Source organism: Pieris brassicae, chromosome 7 (genome assembly GCF_905147105.1).
Source record: "Pieris brassicae chromosome 7, ilPieBrab1.1, whole genome shotgun sequence".
NCBI lineage: Eukaryota > Metazoa > Arthropoda > Insecta > Lepidoptera > Pieridae > Pieris > Pieris brassicae.
The window spans coordinates 10453302-10468883 of record NC_059671.1 but is presented as its reverse complement, the minus strand read 5'-3'; the positions used below and the strand labels follow the sequence as shown (position 1 = coordinate 10468883).

The window sequence follows — 15582 nt, the reverse complement described above, 5'->3', positions numbered from 1 at the left end:
AAGTCATTCATATTTTATATAGTGTTCTCTCAGCTTATACATCGTGCCAAGTATATGTATGTGCTGAAACCGTTAGGTTTAAACTTTAAAGGAATTATTTATGAGTGTAATTTGTTTAATTATGGAACATTCTAAGAATATAGTAACTAGTGCAAAATGTAACATATATAATAACTAAAGGCAGAGATTAGGCATTAAGCGTATTTTTTTGGTTTTCTGTGAATCTATCTCTACTTTATCTGTGATTGTGAGTAAATTAGGCTTTATTTCCATCTGTGTAGCTAAGTAAACTTCTATGTTCTAATTTGTCACTCATAGTTTAATGTTCATACAGATTATACAGATACTTCTTCGACATCGGGAAGACAAGTTTTTGGTAAATTTGTGATTAATTCAGTATCACAAAATTTTAGAATCTTTACTTATTGTTGTAGTTTAGATAGACATCACAATCACATGAAGAAATTTAGGCAATGGCATCACCCCAAAATATTTCGGTGGAACAAATGAGAGTTATTCTCGATGAGATAGTTAACACTTTGGAATCGCCTGAGTACTCATCCAAGTTGGATGAAGCGAAAGAAGCTGCTGGAAATGAAATGTTAAAAATGATGCAACTAGTTTTTCCAATGGTAGTACAAATAAAAATGGAAACTATCAAGCGTCATGGATTCAATAGTTCTAGGGAAGGTAATGTTTACTAGTTTTATATTTTTCTGTATGTAGTAAGCAATAGTTATAACCGTTAATTTTTAGGTATAGTACAATTCACTCAAATGGTGCGTGAGTTGGAGAGTGTTGACAGTGAAGTTGCCCGTCTCCACAGTCTTATTCGTAATCATTACCTGCCGCCAGTTTCAATTAGCTCTACTGTAGACACATCATTATAAGCTGTAAGGTATAGTATTAATGTAAAGGGTCTAATTTAATGATTCTTTTATTGCTTTAAAATAATGCAGTACTTTGTAGTCGACTAAATGTTAGGGCTTATAGCCTGTTTATCAAAAAGATCATACCTGTTGTTATAAGAAAAAATGTTATCTAAGTTAAATGTGTGGCAATAAGCGATTAAATTTTTTCTGTTTAACAAATTGTGCTACTTATTAATCTACATATACATTTTACAGAAACTTGAAATATCTTACAATGAGAAGAAAACGCTATTACCAGTTGTGTGTGTGTTCATGTGTATTGATATACATTTACTACTTTTTTGGTGTTAGTGACTATATATTTAGCAGAAGCTATGTAAACAATTTTGATTATCCACTTAATGTTGACGTCCAACCAATAGTAGAGAAAATATTATCTGGTAAAAAGCCCAGTGTTAAACCTATTAACTACTACCCATACAGATTTTTGACCAATTCCGGAAAATGTTCTACATTAGACCGCTTAGATCTTTTTATTATTGTCAAGTCGGCTATGAATCACTTTGAACAAAGATCTGCAATACGTCAAACATTTGGCAGAGAAGGAATTCTACCTGGGAAAGAGATCAAAACCCTTTTCTTTCTTGGTGTAGCTGAATCACCAAAATCAATTACTCAACATCAGATAGATGAAGAAATGGCTAAATACAAAGATATAATACAAATAGATTTTCTTGACACATATTTCAATAATACTATAAAAACTATGATGTCATTCAGGTGGTTGTATGAGCACTGTTCTACTTCTGATTATTATCTCTTTACAGACGATGATATGTATATCTCTGTGAAGAATTTATTAGATTACGTCCACAGTGAGTCAGAGGGAGATAGACAGTTATTTGCTGGTTATGTTTTTAAATCTGCACCTCAGCGTTACCATTCAAGTAAATGGAGAGTTTCTCTAGATGAATATCCATGGGACAGATGGCCACCTTATGTCACTGCAGGGGCTTTTGTGGTCACAAATAAGTCAATGAAGTACTTATATTCTGGTAGTTTATATGTCAAGCATTTTCGATTTGATGACATTTATTTGGGAATAGTAGCTAAGAAAGTTGGGATAAAACCAGTACATTGCCCGCAGTTCCATTTTTATAAGAAGACATACACAAGAGATGGATATAAAGATGTGATTGCATCTCATGGATTTAACAATAAGAATGAGTTACTTAAAGTGTGGAATGAGCAAAATACAGAAGTTAAATAGAATAAGATAAAATGTAATTACATTACCACAATGCAGAATGATGGCATGTTGTTTACACATAATATAAACATGTACTCCTTTAGTTGAATAATTTATGAAAGACCTAATCTCATAATAATAATTTTTATATTAATTTAAATATAATTTTATGTAACTTTTATGTAACTTTTATTTTTAAGAATAAGATTATCTTATTTTGTATCATGTAACATAGTGTAATAAAAGTATTAAATGTATAAAAAACATTTATTAAACATATTAATCATAACAAATGTATATAATATACATCACAATAATAGACTAAATATAATCCACAAAATTATTTAACAATTTATATATAAATTCTAAATGTAATTGTAGTCATGGAATTATTATAATTGTTTATAAGGACTGATAAATGCTAAAGTCAAGAAACAATCACAAAGTATTGTGTATCAACTGATTAAGGTTCTGTCAGTCCTTTCTATTTACTACAAATGCTTAAGTAAATGCTTTTTACATAGATCATTTACATTCTTATTCCGCCAATACCCATGTTTCAGGTTAGGATTATAATTATATGTCGATAAAATATTCGAGTTATGTTAATGCTTACAATTAAACCAATGCGTCAAAATATTGAAATTAAGGCAATTGCAACTCGTCACAGTAGATTTTTATTGGTTAATGATTACTTTGCGATTTGTAAACAAATTTCTAAGGATATATATAAAATAGTAGTTTGACATACATAAGCAAATTAATATTGAGCCATTATTGTCCGTGAACTAGTTGACTTAACTGGTACCTCATAAACCTACTTAGTGCTGTAATGTGCGTCCAACTGTTTAAAGACAAAAGTAATCTTCATGATGGCCATCCACAATTCTTCATCGGTTATGTCCGCATGCAAACATAACCGCATTATCTTATCGGAAAAACTCACAGCTTTGACAATAACGCCTTCATCGTTCGAAGTTTTGCAGTCGCCCTATTAAAAAACAAAGTATTTTCAAATCTATACAAAATTAACATAAAAATAAATAATTTATAAACTACTCAGTTTTTAACGCACGTATCGTATCGTATCGCAATATTTATTTATCCACACTTCTTTTCATACAGAAGACATAATTAAATGAAAGGAAAACGACGAACTGGCGACTTTATCGCTTTCGAGCGATGTCTTCCAGGCAATCAATATTTGAGAATTCCAGTGGACCTACAGAGAATCTTCTTTACTTTATATTTGAAGTTTCTTGTCTACTTTCCTTCATAACATCCTATTACTGAATCACACAGTATGAAGTGCATAATAATAAGTAAAGTAGTTTACTATATGGAATAAAAAGTCTTCTATAAAGCTTTCGAATTAAAATATTGTAAAATAATAATACACATCCATTTAAGTTGGACAAATAAAATTGGAAAATTATCGCAAGGAATGGAAGAATTTGGAGGAGGCCTTCACTCCATTGGAGGTCGAGTACTAGTGATAGTGATAAGTGTAATTATAGTGTACTCGAATAAAGGCTATTTTTTTAAATCAATTTAAGTACCTGCGTCTCATCCAAGGAGACCTGCTGCAGTCTCTGCACCAGTTGTTCAGCCTGAAGCGGGATATCTTTAGATATATTCACCATGACAATGTTAGTATGGACTCCTGACACATCCACTGAGAAATTATTCAGCTGCAGGCCGTGAATAGCTGTTAAAAATAGTTTCCTTTGAAAACTCGTAACCTCATACTTTTATAAGCAAAAAATAACTGAAGCTTTTTTAACATTAGAGTTACTTCTACTAAAAAAAATGATCCAATTACAAATACTTAAAAAGGTTAAAAATTAGTTACCAAACTAGTGAATCCATTTTGACTAAAGTGTTCCCTATGTTGGAATAAGCATGAAAAAGGAATATCTCGATATGAATTAGGCGACTCTTGGCTGTGCACAGGCGCTAATTAAAGATTTAAGTTGGCGCCTGGTAGATAGTAGCGGTGACCCCAGAGCTGGTGCTTTCCTCGTTGGCAATAAGTATCGCAATACAGCGAGGAAATGCCGCCAGCGATAAAGGACAATTTATAATCATTATTATTATTACGATGTGGGTTAAAAATATTTTACATTTGTGTTGGAATTATTTCATTTAGGACAATATTCTTTTATTTATTTTTATTAACAGCCCTCCTACACATAGTTTCTAAAATAAATAGCTTTGCCTGGAATCTACCATTATTAGTTTCCTAATTATTATTATCAGATTAGAATACAAAACTAAGAAAACTTAGGACTTACTCTTAGCCAATATCTGCGCTCGCTTGTGGTCGAACTCCAAGAGAGGCGTGACTTCGTCCAAAGCGACCACTGCCGCTGCGGCTATAACCCCCGCTTGCCGCATTCCTCCCCCTAGCATTTTGCGGAGGCGGCGAGCTCTAAAATACATTCATGAACTATTCAAATCATTCTCTTTACTTTACTGTTAGTTATACCTGGATTAGTTTTAAATTTTATAGATTTCCTAAATTCTTTTTCCAAATTGTCTAAATTTTTACTTCGTATTTTACGCCGCTCGCGCCGCCTTTTGAAACAACTTGGAAATATTTCTCGACACTGTCTTTCTGACTCGTTGTACGTTAAAAAACAGTTCTTCAAAACTACAAATTATGTATTATTATTTTTTCTTTCTTCATAACGTTTCGGCTACTTGTACTCTTAATCACGTTTCGGCAAAAGCAAATACGAAAAGAGTATATATAAAATTAGCGATTTTCACTCCCGGAAAACTTTCCAGGTAACTTATGTCGCGCTATCTTAAGATCGAAACGAACGAAGAGTTGGACTTAACTATTTGACTAGACTATACATTTAAGCCTAAAATAAGAAAATTAATTCACTGATTTAAAAAATATATAATCGACGCATTTTCGTAAGTTCCTAGTTCGATTTCCCGTGAAATAATTGTCGGGTTGGTATATATTAAATATCACCTATAAAAATATAAATCAAACAAACGAAAATATAAAACAACAGTTATTTTACATGAGCTAGTCAGTCTTGGAAAAAAAGCTATACAATATATATATATTCATTAAAAATAAACATTTCCCTTGAAGTTTAAATATTATTGAGTCAAAGTAAAAGCAAAAATATACTTACTGTTCAATAAAATGATATGAACCGACTAGGCATGACCCAACCGGAGCAGAAAGACCTTTGCTAAAGCAGATGGAGATGCTGTCACACCCCTGAACCAGCCTCGAAGGTGGTTCCTTCAATGCTATACTGGCATTCATCATTCTCGCTCCATCCATGTGCAACGGGATGGAATGCTTCTTGCATATTTCTGATAACTCGTCGACCCATTCTAAGGGAAGCACCTGAATGTATGGAAATCCAAATACTCTCACACATATCTGTGTGACTGTGACCATGCAATGCATCTTACTAGCGAATCGAATTTGAAAATAATTGTTTCTGTTTTTCTATATGCGTAACTATATGCTCATACGGTAAAAGAAACCGGTCTATCTGAGAACGCACAATTAGACGACTTAAATTAATTCATCAGACTCATTGCAATTGTATCGCCTATGGATCATAATTATTTTGGCGATGGAAAGTTACACAATCAATATATTGTTACGAGCTAGGGGATCGGATAGAAAATGCCGTAGATTTCTTCAAGGGTTTATTTCTTGGTAAATCAATGAGGAATTTATGGGCACAAATTAACCGCAGAGATGCACTAATAACACACAAAAACACAGTCACTAAATACTTCACTTATGCACACTTCACACAGTACTTTATCACTTATATTCACTTTATTCGCACTTTATCGCTTCGGTGTTTCTCTCGTGTAATCGCATTCAAAACTAAGTAACTAGTCGCGTTTCGGCTCGCTTATATATCCCTGGGAATAATTCTAAACAATATTCGAGAACTTTCTAGGCGGGCTTGCTACTGAGTAGCGATTGCACAATTCTAGAACGTTCGCACTCTTTGTCTCTTTCGCACGTTGCTCCGTCCTTGTCGTACGGCGTTCTAGAGTGCTCGTCTAGTTTCGAGAAAGTTCTGATCTTCTCTCTCTCTCTCTCGTATCATTTCGTCCTTGTCTCACACCTAGAAAGTTCGGTCTAGAATATTCCTTCATCAAAGGGGTATAACTAGGCCTGAAAACGCCTGAAAACGGGTCTCCTGAAAACTGCACTACTCGACTACACATGTTCTGAAACCAACTGAAAAAAGGTTTCAGCTTCCTGAAAACTAGGGTAACATTATGAAAATTACAATTTTCTAATATGTGATTGAGCCTCTCCTGAAACGGTCAGAAATCATATTTCAGCCTGCTGAAAAGTTCTCTAACTAGTGGAAAAATCTAGAAACATTGTAGTCGACCCGTCTTCGTAACACTACCCCCTCCTTAGACATGCTCGTCCCGAGCATCATTACTCCCTTTATAGGTGGCCATTATCTTTTCCCATCGAGTCTGCGGATCCTTAACAGCTGCACAAGCTCTACATTTCTTGATCCAGTCTTCTACATCTTCACGATAATGTATCCAATAAAACATTTCCTTAACCTTCATAAGAGTCCGTTTTACTCCTAAATGTCCACTAGACAAGTCACTATGACACATTTCTAATATGTCGCGAACCTTGAATCTTGGCACAACAAACTGCAAATGATCGCTTTGAGCATTTTTCAATTTGCGACATAACACTCCATTATGTAGAACTAAACTATCCCATTGAGCCCAGTAACTCTTAGTAGTGTTACTTGTAGATGCAACTTTACTCCATTGCGGCTTGACAGCTGAAGATTTCATCCAGTCCAGAATGGGTTTAATGTCAGAATCTTGATGTTGCTCTTCCTGAATTAATTTACCACACCAATCTGGACTAATGGTATCCGTTCTTAGTATCCTCACTGGTTCATTATCCCTTCCATCCTCTTCGTTAACTTTATCGCACGGTCCTTGAGACACATCATCTGAACTCCTTAGCTCTCTTTCATGAGTAGATAACATGTCAGAAAATTTCTTTAATTGTCCTTCTGCCTTTGATAGAAGTATTGACAGGGCTTCCTTATAGTTATCCAGAACTGTTCGAACTGCGTTCCACTCTTGTTGATTACTAGCCTGTCCGTCCACATTGATTACTCTACAGGCGTCATAACCACTTTTTGAAGAGTTGCCTTTAAAACAAACTTCCTGCTCTCCACACTTGAACATTCCTTTTTCCAGATCTATCTTACACTTATAATACTTCATGAAGTCTAATCCGATTATGCAGTCATCTACTATGTCGGCAAGAACAACCTTGTGTCTGTATAAACTTCCACCAATCTTGAAGGTTGCGATACCTTCTCCCCGATCGGTTATGCGCTGACCTGTTGCCGTCACAAGCTGTACAATTCCTCTAGAAGGGCTTTTATAAAATGTCTTCAAAAGCTGATATCTGATCACTGTTCGTGAAGCTCCAGTATCGAGTGTTAGGTTACACTTAGTTCCATTGACTTCTCCGTCGATGACTAAGGTATTCCCACGTCTAACCTTCACATCACCTCGGAAGTCTTTCTTAGGGCACGAAAACCTCATATGCCCTACTTCCCCACAGGTGTAACAGGTTGACCCACGTTGACCATTAGCTTTTTCCGTGATAGCCCTAATGCGGTAAGGTCGATGATCCTTGCAAAATGCTTCCACTTCCAACGCATGAGCAAGAGCATCCTTAAGGTCCTTATGGTGACCGAGGTTCACAGCCATTCGAATTTCACGGTCTCGAATACCGTCGACAAAAGCTTGAACCAACATCTTGTCTGCAACATCTGGTGAGGATGCGTAGGCCTTCCTTACCAGCTTCTCTATTTCAAGTCCCCATTTTTGCAAACTTTCATTTGTCTGTTGTATTCTATCCTTCAATTGCGCCCTATAAACGTGCTCTAAATGTGCGTCTCCATACCGTGATTCCAGGGCATCTAGCAGTTGCTTCAACGTCACCTTACCTTTCTTGGTATCTAATATGGAGAGGGCTTCGTCTCGCAGTCCCAGAATAAGGGCGGTAACAGCTTGATCGTCAGTCCACCCGTTTGACTCTGCTACAGTCTCAAACTGCAGCTTGTACGCGCCCCAAGAAGATGTACCATCAAAGGGAGGCACTTTCAGATTTCCAGGTGCTGTTACAGTCGTGACAACACCAGTGGTCTTCAGGCATTGGATTTCATTTTCTATTCCAAGGATACGTTTATCCTGCGTGGATAGCTTACAATCCATATCAGATTCCAAATTCTCAATCTTTTTATCTACCTGTATTTTCAGGTCACAAAGTTTTTCTCCTATATGGCGAGCCTGCTCCTCTATCATGCGACGTGTCTGAGCCTGTTCTTCCATCATTTGGCGTGTATGTTCTTCTTGACGGCGTGCCTGGTCTTCCATTATTTGTCGTGCCTGTTCTTCTTGACGGCGTGCCTGTTCTTCTTGCCGGCGTGTTTGTTCTTCAATCATTTGGCGTGCTTGTTCTTCTTGACGGCGTGCCTGTTCTTCTTGCCGGCGTGTCTGTTCTTCAATCATTTGGCGTGCCTGTGCCTGTTCCTCCATCATTTGACGCAGAGCAAGAAGGATGTTGGCCTCGTTGCTTTCACCCATCCCACGGTTCGCATCAAAACTTTGTCGTCGGGCGGCGTCACGTGCTAATTGCGCCCTTGTCTGCACTCCCTCCGCAGCTGGAGTCTCTGCCACAGACTCCTCTTGATTCTCCCTTGGAGTAATTGGCATTTTTCTATCCCACTTCTGACACCAAAATGTTACGAGCTAGGGGATCGGATAGAAAATGCCGTAGATTTCTTCAAGGGTTTATTTCTTGGTAAATCAATGAGGAATTTATGGGCACAAATTAACCGCAGAGATGCACTAATAACACACAAAAACACAGTCACTAAATACTTCACTTATGCACACTTCACACAGTACTTTATCACTTATATTCACTTTATTCGCACTTTATCGCTTCGGTGTTTCTCTCGTGTAATCGCATTCAAAACTAAGTAACTAGTCGCGTTTCGGCTCGCTTATATATCCCTGGGAATAATTCTAAACAATATTCGAGAACTTTCTAGGCGGGCTTGCTACTGAGTAGCGATTGCACAATTCTAGAACGTTCGCACTCTTTGTCTCTTTCGCACGTTGCTCCGTCCTTGTCGTACGGCGTTCTAGAGTGCTCGTCTAGTTTCGAGAAAGTTCTGATCTTCTCTCTCTCTCTCTCTCGTATCATTTCGTCCTTGTCTCACACCTAGAAAGTTCGGTCTAGAATATTCCTTCATCAAAGGGGTATAACTAGGCCTGAAAACGCCTGAAAACGGGTCTCCTGAAAACTGCACTACTCGACTACACATGTTCTGAAACCAACTGAAAAAAGGTTTCAGCTTCCTGAAAACTAGGGTAACATTATGAAAATTACAATTTTCTAATATGTGATTGAGCCTCTCCTGAAACGGTCAGAAATCATATTTCAGCCTGCTGAAAAGTTCTCTAACTAGTGGAAAAATCTAGAAACATTGTAGTCGACCCGTCTTCGTAACAATATACATTTCCGCGATTAATTTGTTATGTTTTTAACTTAGCTTTTGGTTTACGAAGAAACGCTTGTTTCGCCGGTGCGCGATCTACTTCTTACAGGTTGTTAGGTATGTGAACCTCCATGAAGACAGTAAATTGTTGCATACTATTTATAAACCACGAAAGTGATAAATAAAAATATCAAACGCGTCAAAAATACGTCCTTTAACACAATACTTTACAATAAAGCGACGATAATAAAAATAGTTTCGCGATAAGAAGTGTAAAGTTCACGAATTACCATGCAAATAATTGTTTTGAGTGAGACTCTTATCTAAATCGCAATTTGTCACTAGTTTTCCTACATTATTGTCGATTCATGACAGGAAAAATATTTTTGAGACACTTTTAAATTGCTTTGACATATTATATTAAATATGCATTGCCTATTTTATATAGGATGTGGAAATGGATTTGCGCATCCCCTACCTGCGAAGGTTGTAGGTGTATGTGGGTCTCGACCCTCACCAGAATCTCTGCTATTCAAAGACCGGGCGAGCAATATCCAATAAAACCACCTAGAGTAGTTCCTACAAAGCCGCGTCTTTTAACCGTAGAATTCGTTCTAGAGCGCTTCTCTCGTTTTGCTATCTCCCTCTGTAGCATTACTTGCTCACAGAAGTATACCAATGCATTCCATACCTCATCACTTCCGACCGTTATATAAGTATGCGTTGTCTACAACTACCATTTCAGTTACATTTATTTATCTAACAAAATAAGTTACCAATGCGGTAACTATTTACAAAACAATACATACACATAGAAAAAAAACATGTGTTAATCTATGCAGTTCCTTAATTATTTCCATACATTGTGTCATGTGTGCCATTATCAAGAGGTTAGGTTTTGCTGTGGATATGAGTAGGGAGTTCAATGTCACCTCCATGAAAAACAGAGTTTTGCATGAATTAGATAAAGTTTCCTATACTATTAATCGAAATATTTAAAAACGAAAAGGTATATTGGTAGAAATTAATCACAATTAAAAATAGTAGCTTTGTGCTAAGATTGCTCCCTCATAGTTAACCAATATTAGCCCATAGATAGCCCATAGCAAGCATTAACAGGATTTCAGTTTTCATCTAAACCTTACCTTTCCACCACAACTATTATGTGTGTTTTCAATCGCAACCAATGATGTGATTGGTTCGTGAATGTCATCACCTCGAAATTTCTTTTCAAGCTCATATAGGTCAAAGGTACCATCTGGTTTGTTTTGTATTGTACTGAGCAAAACACCAGCTAGGTGGGCTGCACCTCCTGTAGTTTTTAAACAATGAATAACTATCCCTGTCACTGAGGAACTCCTTGACATAAAAGAAGATGATTAGAGAGTGTGGCTTATTTTAGAACTTTAATTTACTTTTTACTTTAGAAGTAAGGAATAGTGTTTACATTATACATTAAATACACACAAATAAACTACATATTTTAAATTTAAAAAAAAAACTTTTCTACAAATTACAACTATATGCACTTAAAATATAATAAAAATATTTCATTTCTAGGTTTTTGATATAAAATTCATGACTAGAAGATATTTTTTTTATATATACTCATATACACATAATATTATAATTAAATTACTTACTGTAAAATTACCTTGTTCATATTTGTAAATGTGAGAGAGATTTCCTACAATAGCCTCTGAGCCTCGCTTTTTACAGTGCACCATTACTGAAAAGAATGTTTATATTCTTCTTAAAATAATCTATTTCTTATATGTAAAGATAATTGGGTAGATAACTGTATCCAGAAAGCTATAAATTCAATTAGTAGTGGTAATATTACTATCATTTATCATAAACAACACCAATTTATATAAAGCTTTATTATTATTCTACTTTTCTTGTAGATTTAACACACATAAAGAACTTTCTACTGATAGTTGTTTATGGGAATAAAGACATGTTTTAGTTATGTGTCATGTGTCCCTAGCTCAGCAGGTTACATGACTTAACTAACATTATTCATAATAAATCTTTTCATCAACTCACCAGCAAGTAAGTTAGACATAGTCCCACTGGGCACATACAATGCAGCCTGTTTTCCTAAAAGAGTTGCTACTTTGCTCTCCAACATGTTTACAGTTTGATCTTCTCCAAACACATCATCTCCCAATGCTGAATTTATCATAGCATGCTTCATTGATTTAGTTGGTTTCGTTACGCAATCCGATCTTAAGTCTACTATGTAGGCCATTTTGAAGATTAAGGGACTTCTCAGCCTCTGATAAAACGCGGAGACCAACTGCCAACTAAAATAGACTTGATTGTTTTATATATTACCGTTTTGACGTCTAAATATTTAAAACAAAGGCGGCAACGAATGTAAGTGATAAGAATGTAGATAAGAGATGTACTTTGTCAGTATTTTATTTTATATATTTATTTGAGAGAAAATGTATGAAGATAAAGTTGTTATAGTTTAAATTATGTATAGATAAGTGTAAGCTGTAAGCCTCCAGCTGCTTAACTTCTCGGTCATAGAACTGTTCGTTGTGCGTCGTTAGCTTAGGCTATTAGGGATATTTTATCAACAAATATAGTTGTTTATAATTTCATAAATAATTGATTAAATTTTGTCATTACCTAAGCAAAGATAATTTTAAAAAACAATAAAGTTAAAACTTAAAAGTATCAAAAATAAACTCATGGAACTGCGGGTATATTCTATAGTTCTTCACACTATGAATTATGATCACAGACTAGGAAGATTATATTATCATAGATTACTATGATAGAACACTAAAGCATTGAAACCTTATCATAAGTGAAACCGTCTCCAGACTTTCGCAAGGAGCCTATTCAGGCTATCGTTACGAATATCGAAGGCACGAGTAGTATCCATCCATACTCTCGCTTAATTTAGTTGTTCGCTACATTAACGACAAGATGGCCGTGATTCCAATGACTGCGTTAGCTCCTTTATGTGCCTTTTCACGTTTTTTTTTGTTAAGAAAAAACTGGATAAAAGCGAGAGTAGGTTCGATGCGCTTGCATCCTTTAACTCGCACATCATAAACCGATAAAAGACGAAGAGACGACAACTGACAAGGCGAGGCGGTGTGACACGATATTGCACGAGCTCACCGTCAACAATTTCGCGTTCCCTAGTGGAGAGTGTGGATGGGCGATAAGATATCATCAAATTAAGTGTGTCGTTCGTGTACTTTTTTTTTAAGTCAGTCAAATGACACAGTTATTTGTTGTATTATAATGAAAAAAAGGCATTAATAAAAAATTTCACTGTTTGCATAAAATATTGGCAAAATCTTAAATAAAGCAACAACACGTGAAATAGCAATTATCGCGCGAGTTTTTACTTTTCATGACAAGAAAGGTCAGGTCGTTACAGATAGATACTAGCTAGAAGGAAGAATCTACATAGTGCAATTAAAAACTCTACAAATACCAAAAATTGTTCTATCTGGCTATTAAATATTATGGCTTTAAAAAAAGAGGACCAATATATTCTTTTATTGCTATTTCACCGTCGTTCCGTTGGTTAAGTTATATGAGTTCTATGGTTCCATACTATTGATAGGTAATCTGTAAATTTTTTCTATGTTCAAACTTACTTCAAACAGCCAATAAACAGCCCGAACAGATTCGTGACATTTTACTCTGACGTTTGTTAAAAGTATAAACGAGAACGGAGATGTTTGTGAATTGTGAATTTTCTTGGCGATAATCTCTGGAGCATTTAATTGAACTTAGATTTTATATTTTGATTTTATAAATACTTCCTTAAATAGTGATAAGATTATAATACTTTCTCTATCTGTCCATTAATGCGTTGTATAATTTCGGCAAACACAAATTCGGGCGTCGACCGGTCCATCCCTCCTCCGTAAACCGTTGCTGTCATTCGGTCTGCTCACTGCTGTCTGTAAAGTCGTCATTTTATACGTGTCGTGCGGTTACGGCGCACGGATAAAGCTGTTTCGAACAACGCGTGTGTAGTGTCGGTCAGCGCGACCGTTTAATGTGGTATACAGTGCCGATATCAGGTTATCGTAAGGGTCGCGCGGCGTGATCGGGCGCGATGGTGGATATGGATAGAAACGACCCGGAGCTCCGGTACCTGTCGGTGGATCGGAACAGTTTCAATGACCCGGCAACACAGGCAGAATGGACCCAAAAGCGGCTTGTATGGGTTCCGCATGAAACCCAAGGATTTGTGGCCGCAGGGATCAAAGGCGATCGCGGAGATGAAGTGGAAGTGGAAATCGCGGAGTCCGGGAAGCGAATTCTGGTGCCAATTGATGATATCCAGAAGATGAATCCTCCTAAATTTGACAAAGTTGAGGATATGGCTGAGCTAACATGCCTCAATGAAGCATCGGTGCTGCATAACATCAAGGACAGATACTACTCAGGACTTATATATGTAAGTTTTTTTATGCAATTTTTAGATGTCTCGGATTATAATTTATATAACACACTAAATAAGAAATTTTACTTTAAACTTTTACATGTACAGTAAATGTGGTTTTTGTATCTATAACTTTTATCCATAAGGACCTAATTAGTACAAGATCTCTGTCTAATGAAGACCTAATGTGTATGTTATATATAAAACCCATTTCCCAGGTGTGTTGAATGATTCATGCCATTTTTAAGTGATGTCATGGTTAAACAACCTTTTTGGTCTAAGAGCCCATTGTATAACTTGTATATGGTATGCATATTTTCTTTGGGAGCTTTGTATTTACAATGGCAACAGGACTTCAGAACATCTGAAAGTAATTGTCCATTTAACTGAAAGTATTTTTGTTATATTGTGAAAATCGAACATGTCACAGCTGACAAAATTTTAAAAAATATATAATTATGGGTGTGGTAACATTAAATTGGAAAGATACCAAAGACTCGGTAATTATAATACCAGGAAAATAATAACTATGTATTACATTAATATTGACTGGCATTAAACATTCATTAATTTTGATAATCATAAATAATACCTTTCTAAATAAAATTGGTTTAAGCTATGGTCCAAAAGTATATACTTAATTATGTACAATTTAATTGGCTACCTTAAAGAAACCATTATATTAATTGCCTCATTCATAATTGTATAATATTCATTAAAATAAATTGTCAGTACTTCAATAAGACAATCTCAGTATGGAGTATGCTATGCTTTAGGTTGTGAAATAATAGATTTTCTCTTGATGGATGATTGTGTTGCAATTTACATACACTTAATGATCTACTTTAGTATAGTGTAAATTTAATAGTTCTAATTTGGAATTTATTTTCTTCATTATTTTGACAGAACATAGTTTTCTATAATAGGTAAATACAATATTTTTATTTGAACTTAGTTTAAGTGATTTGTATTTCTGCATTATCAGTGGCTGACTCATGCCGGTGGCATGTCTTTGTCCCCTCGTATTGTCCATACATGTGCAATATTACATCAAATGTCACATAGGTATATATAATAAAATCAAACCTATTTGACATGATTTTTTTAAAATTACAAATGAGTTATGCATACAATACAATTGTGTGGATATGTGTATGCCTTAATTATATTAAAACATATCTGCATATTATATATGCTCAAAATAATGTTAAATTTTCAAAAAAAAAAACATGATAACTATCATTTATCATTAAAGTTAATGGTGGTATAGGTGGTCATTAAAGTTATGTAGTAAACATTATTTATGCTGGCTATTATTTTATTCCCATTTCTGAAAAGGTAAAAAAATTGAATGAATTTATTTTTAAAATAATAGCATAGGAAACTAGGTTGGTACTTGGTTGGTATTCAAGAAACTGCAATATTGTCTTATAATATAATTTATCAGCATTTCTCTAAGGTCAGGTC

At 35.3% G+C, this 15582-nt stretch overlaps 4 protein-coding genes across 6 annotated transcripts in view; 3 read left to right on the top strand and 1 right to left on the bottom strand.

Annotated features, from left to right (window-relative positions):
* Positions 1-273: 273 nt before the first annotated feature.
* Positions 274-1270, top strand: LOC123712650 (protein C10). Of its 2 annotated transcripts, none has more exons than XM_045665882.1 (3): positions 274-690; positions 757-893; positions 1128-1270. In XM_045665882.1, the coding sequence occupies exons 1-2, from the start codon at positions 474-476 to the stop codon at positions 888-890; spliced, it is 351 nt and encodes a 116-aa protein (XP_045521838.1). In that variant the 5' UTR covers positions 274-473; the 3' UTR covers positions 891-893; positions 1128-1270. The 2 variants fall into 2 exon arrangements, with proteins under 2 accessions (XP_045521838.1, XP_045521837.1); XM_045665881.1 differs by having other exon boundaries at positions 280-690; positions 757-898.
* On the top strand, positions 1147-2293 carry LOC123712649 (beta-1,3-galactosyltransferase brn-like). The gene has a single exon (XM_045665879.1). The coding sequence runs from the start codon at positions 1147-1149 to the stop codon at positions 2140-2142; it is 996 nt and encodes a 331-aa protein (XP_045521835.1). The 3' UTR covers positions 2143-2293.
* A 136-nt stretch (positions 2294-2429) lies between these two features.
* On the bottom strand, positions 2430-12433 carry LOC123712648 (probable low-specificity L-threonine aldolase 2). Its single transcript, XM_045665878.1, has 8 exons — positions 12330-12433; positions 11736-11995; positions 11341-11415; positions 10832-10998; positions 5277-5497; positions 4416-4552; positions 3681-3829; positions 2430-3112 (listed from the first exon to the last, which is right to left on the bottom strand). The coding sequence occupies exons 2-8, from the start codon at positions 11938-11940 to the stop codon at positions 2939-2941; spliced, it is 1128 nt and encodes a 375-aa protein (XP_045521834.1). The 5' UTR covers positions 11941-11995; positions 12330-12433; the 3' UTR covers positions 2430-2938.
* Positions 12434-13376: 943 nt separating this feature from the next.
* Positions 13377-15582, top strand: part of LOC123711927 (myosin heavy chain, non-muscle) — a 51365-nt gene continuing 49159 nt past the window's right edge. For both annotated transcript variants that reach the window (XM_045664796.1, XM_045664797.1), the window contains exon 1: positions 13377-14130. In XM_045664796.1, coding sequence (XP_045520752.1) covers positions 13786-14130 — 345 coding nt within the window. In that variant the 5' untranslated portion in view covers positions 13377-13785. The remainder of the gene's footprint in view (positions 14131-15582) is intronic.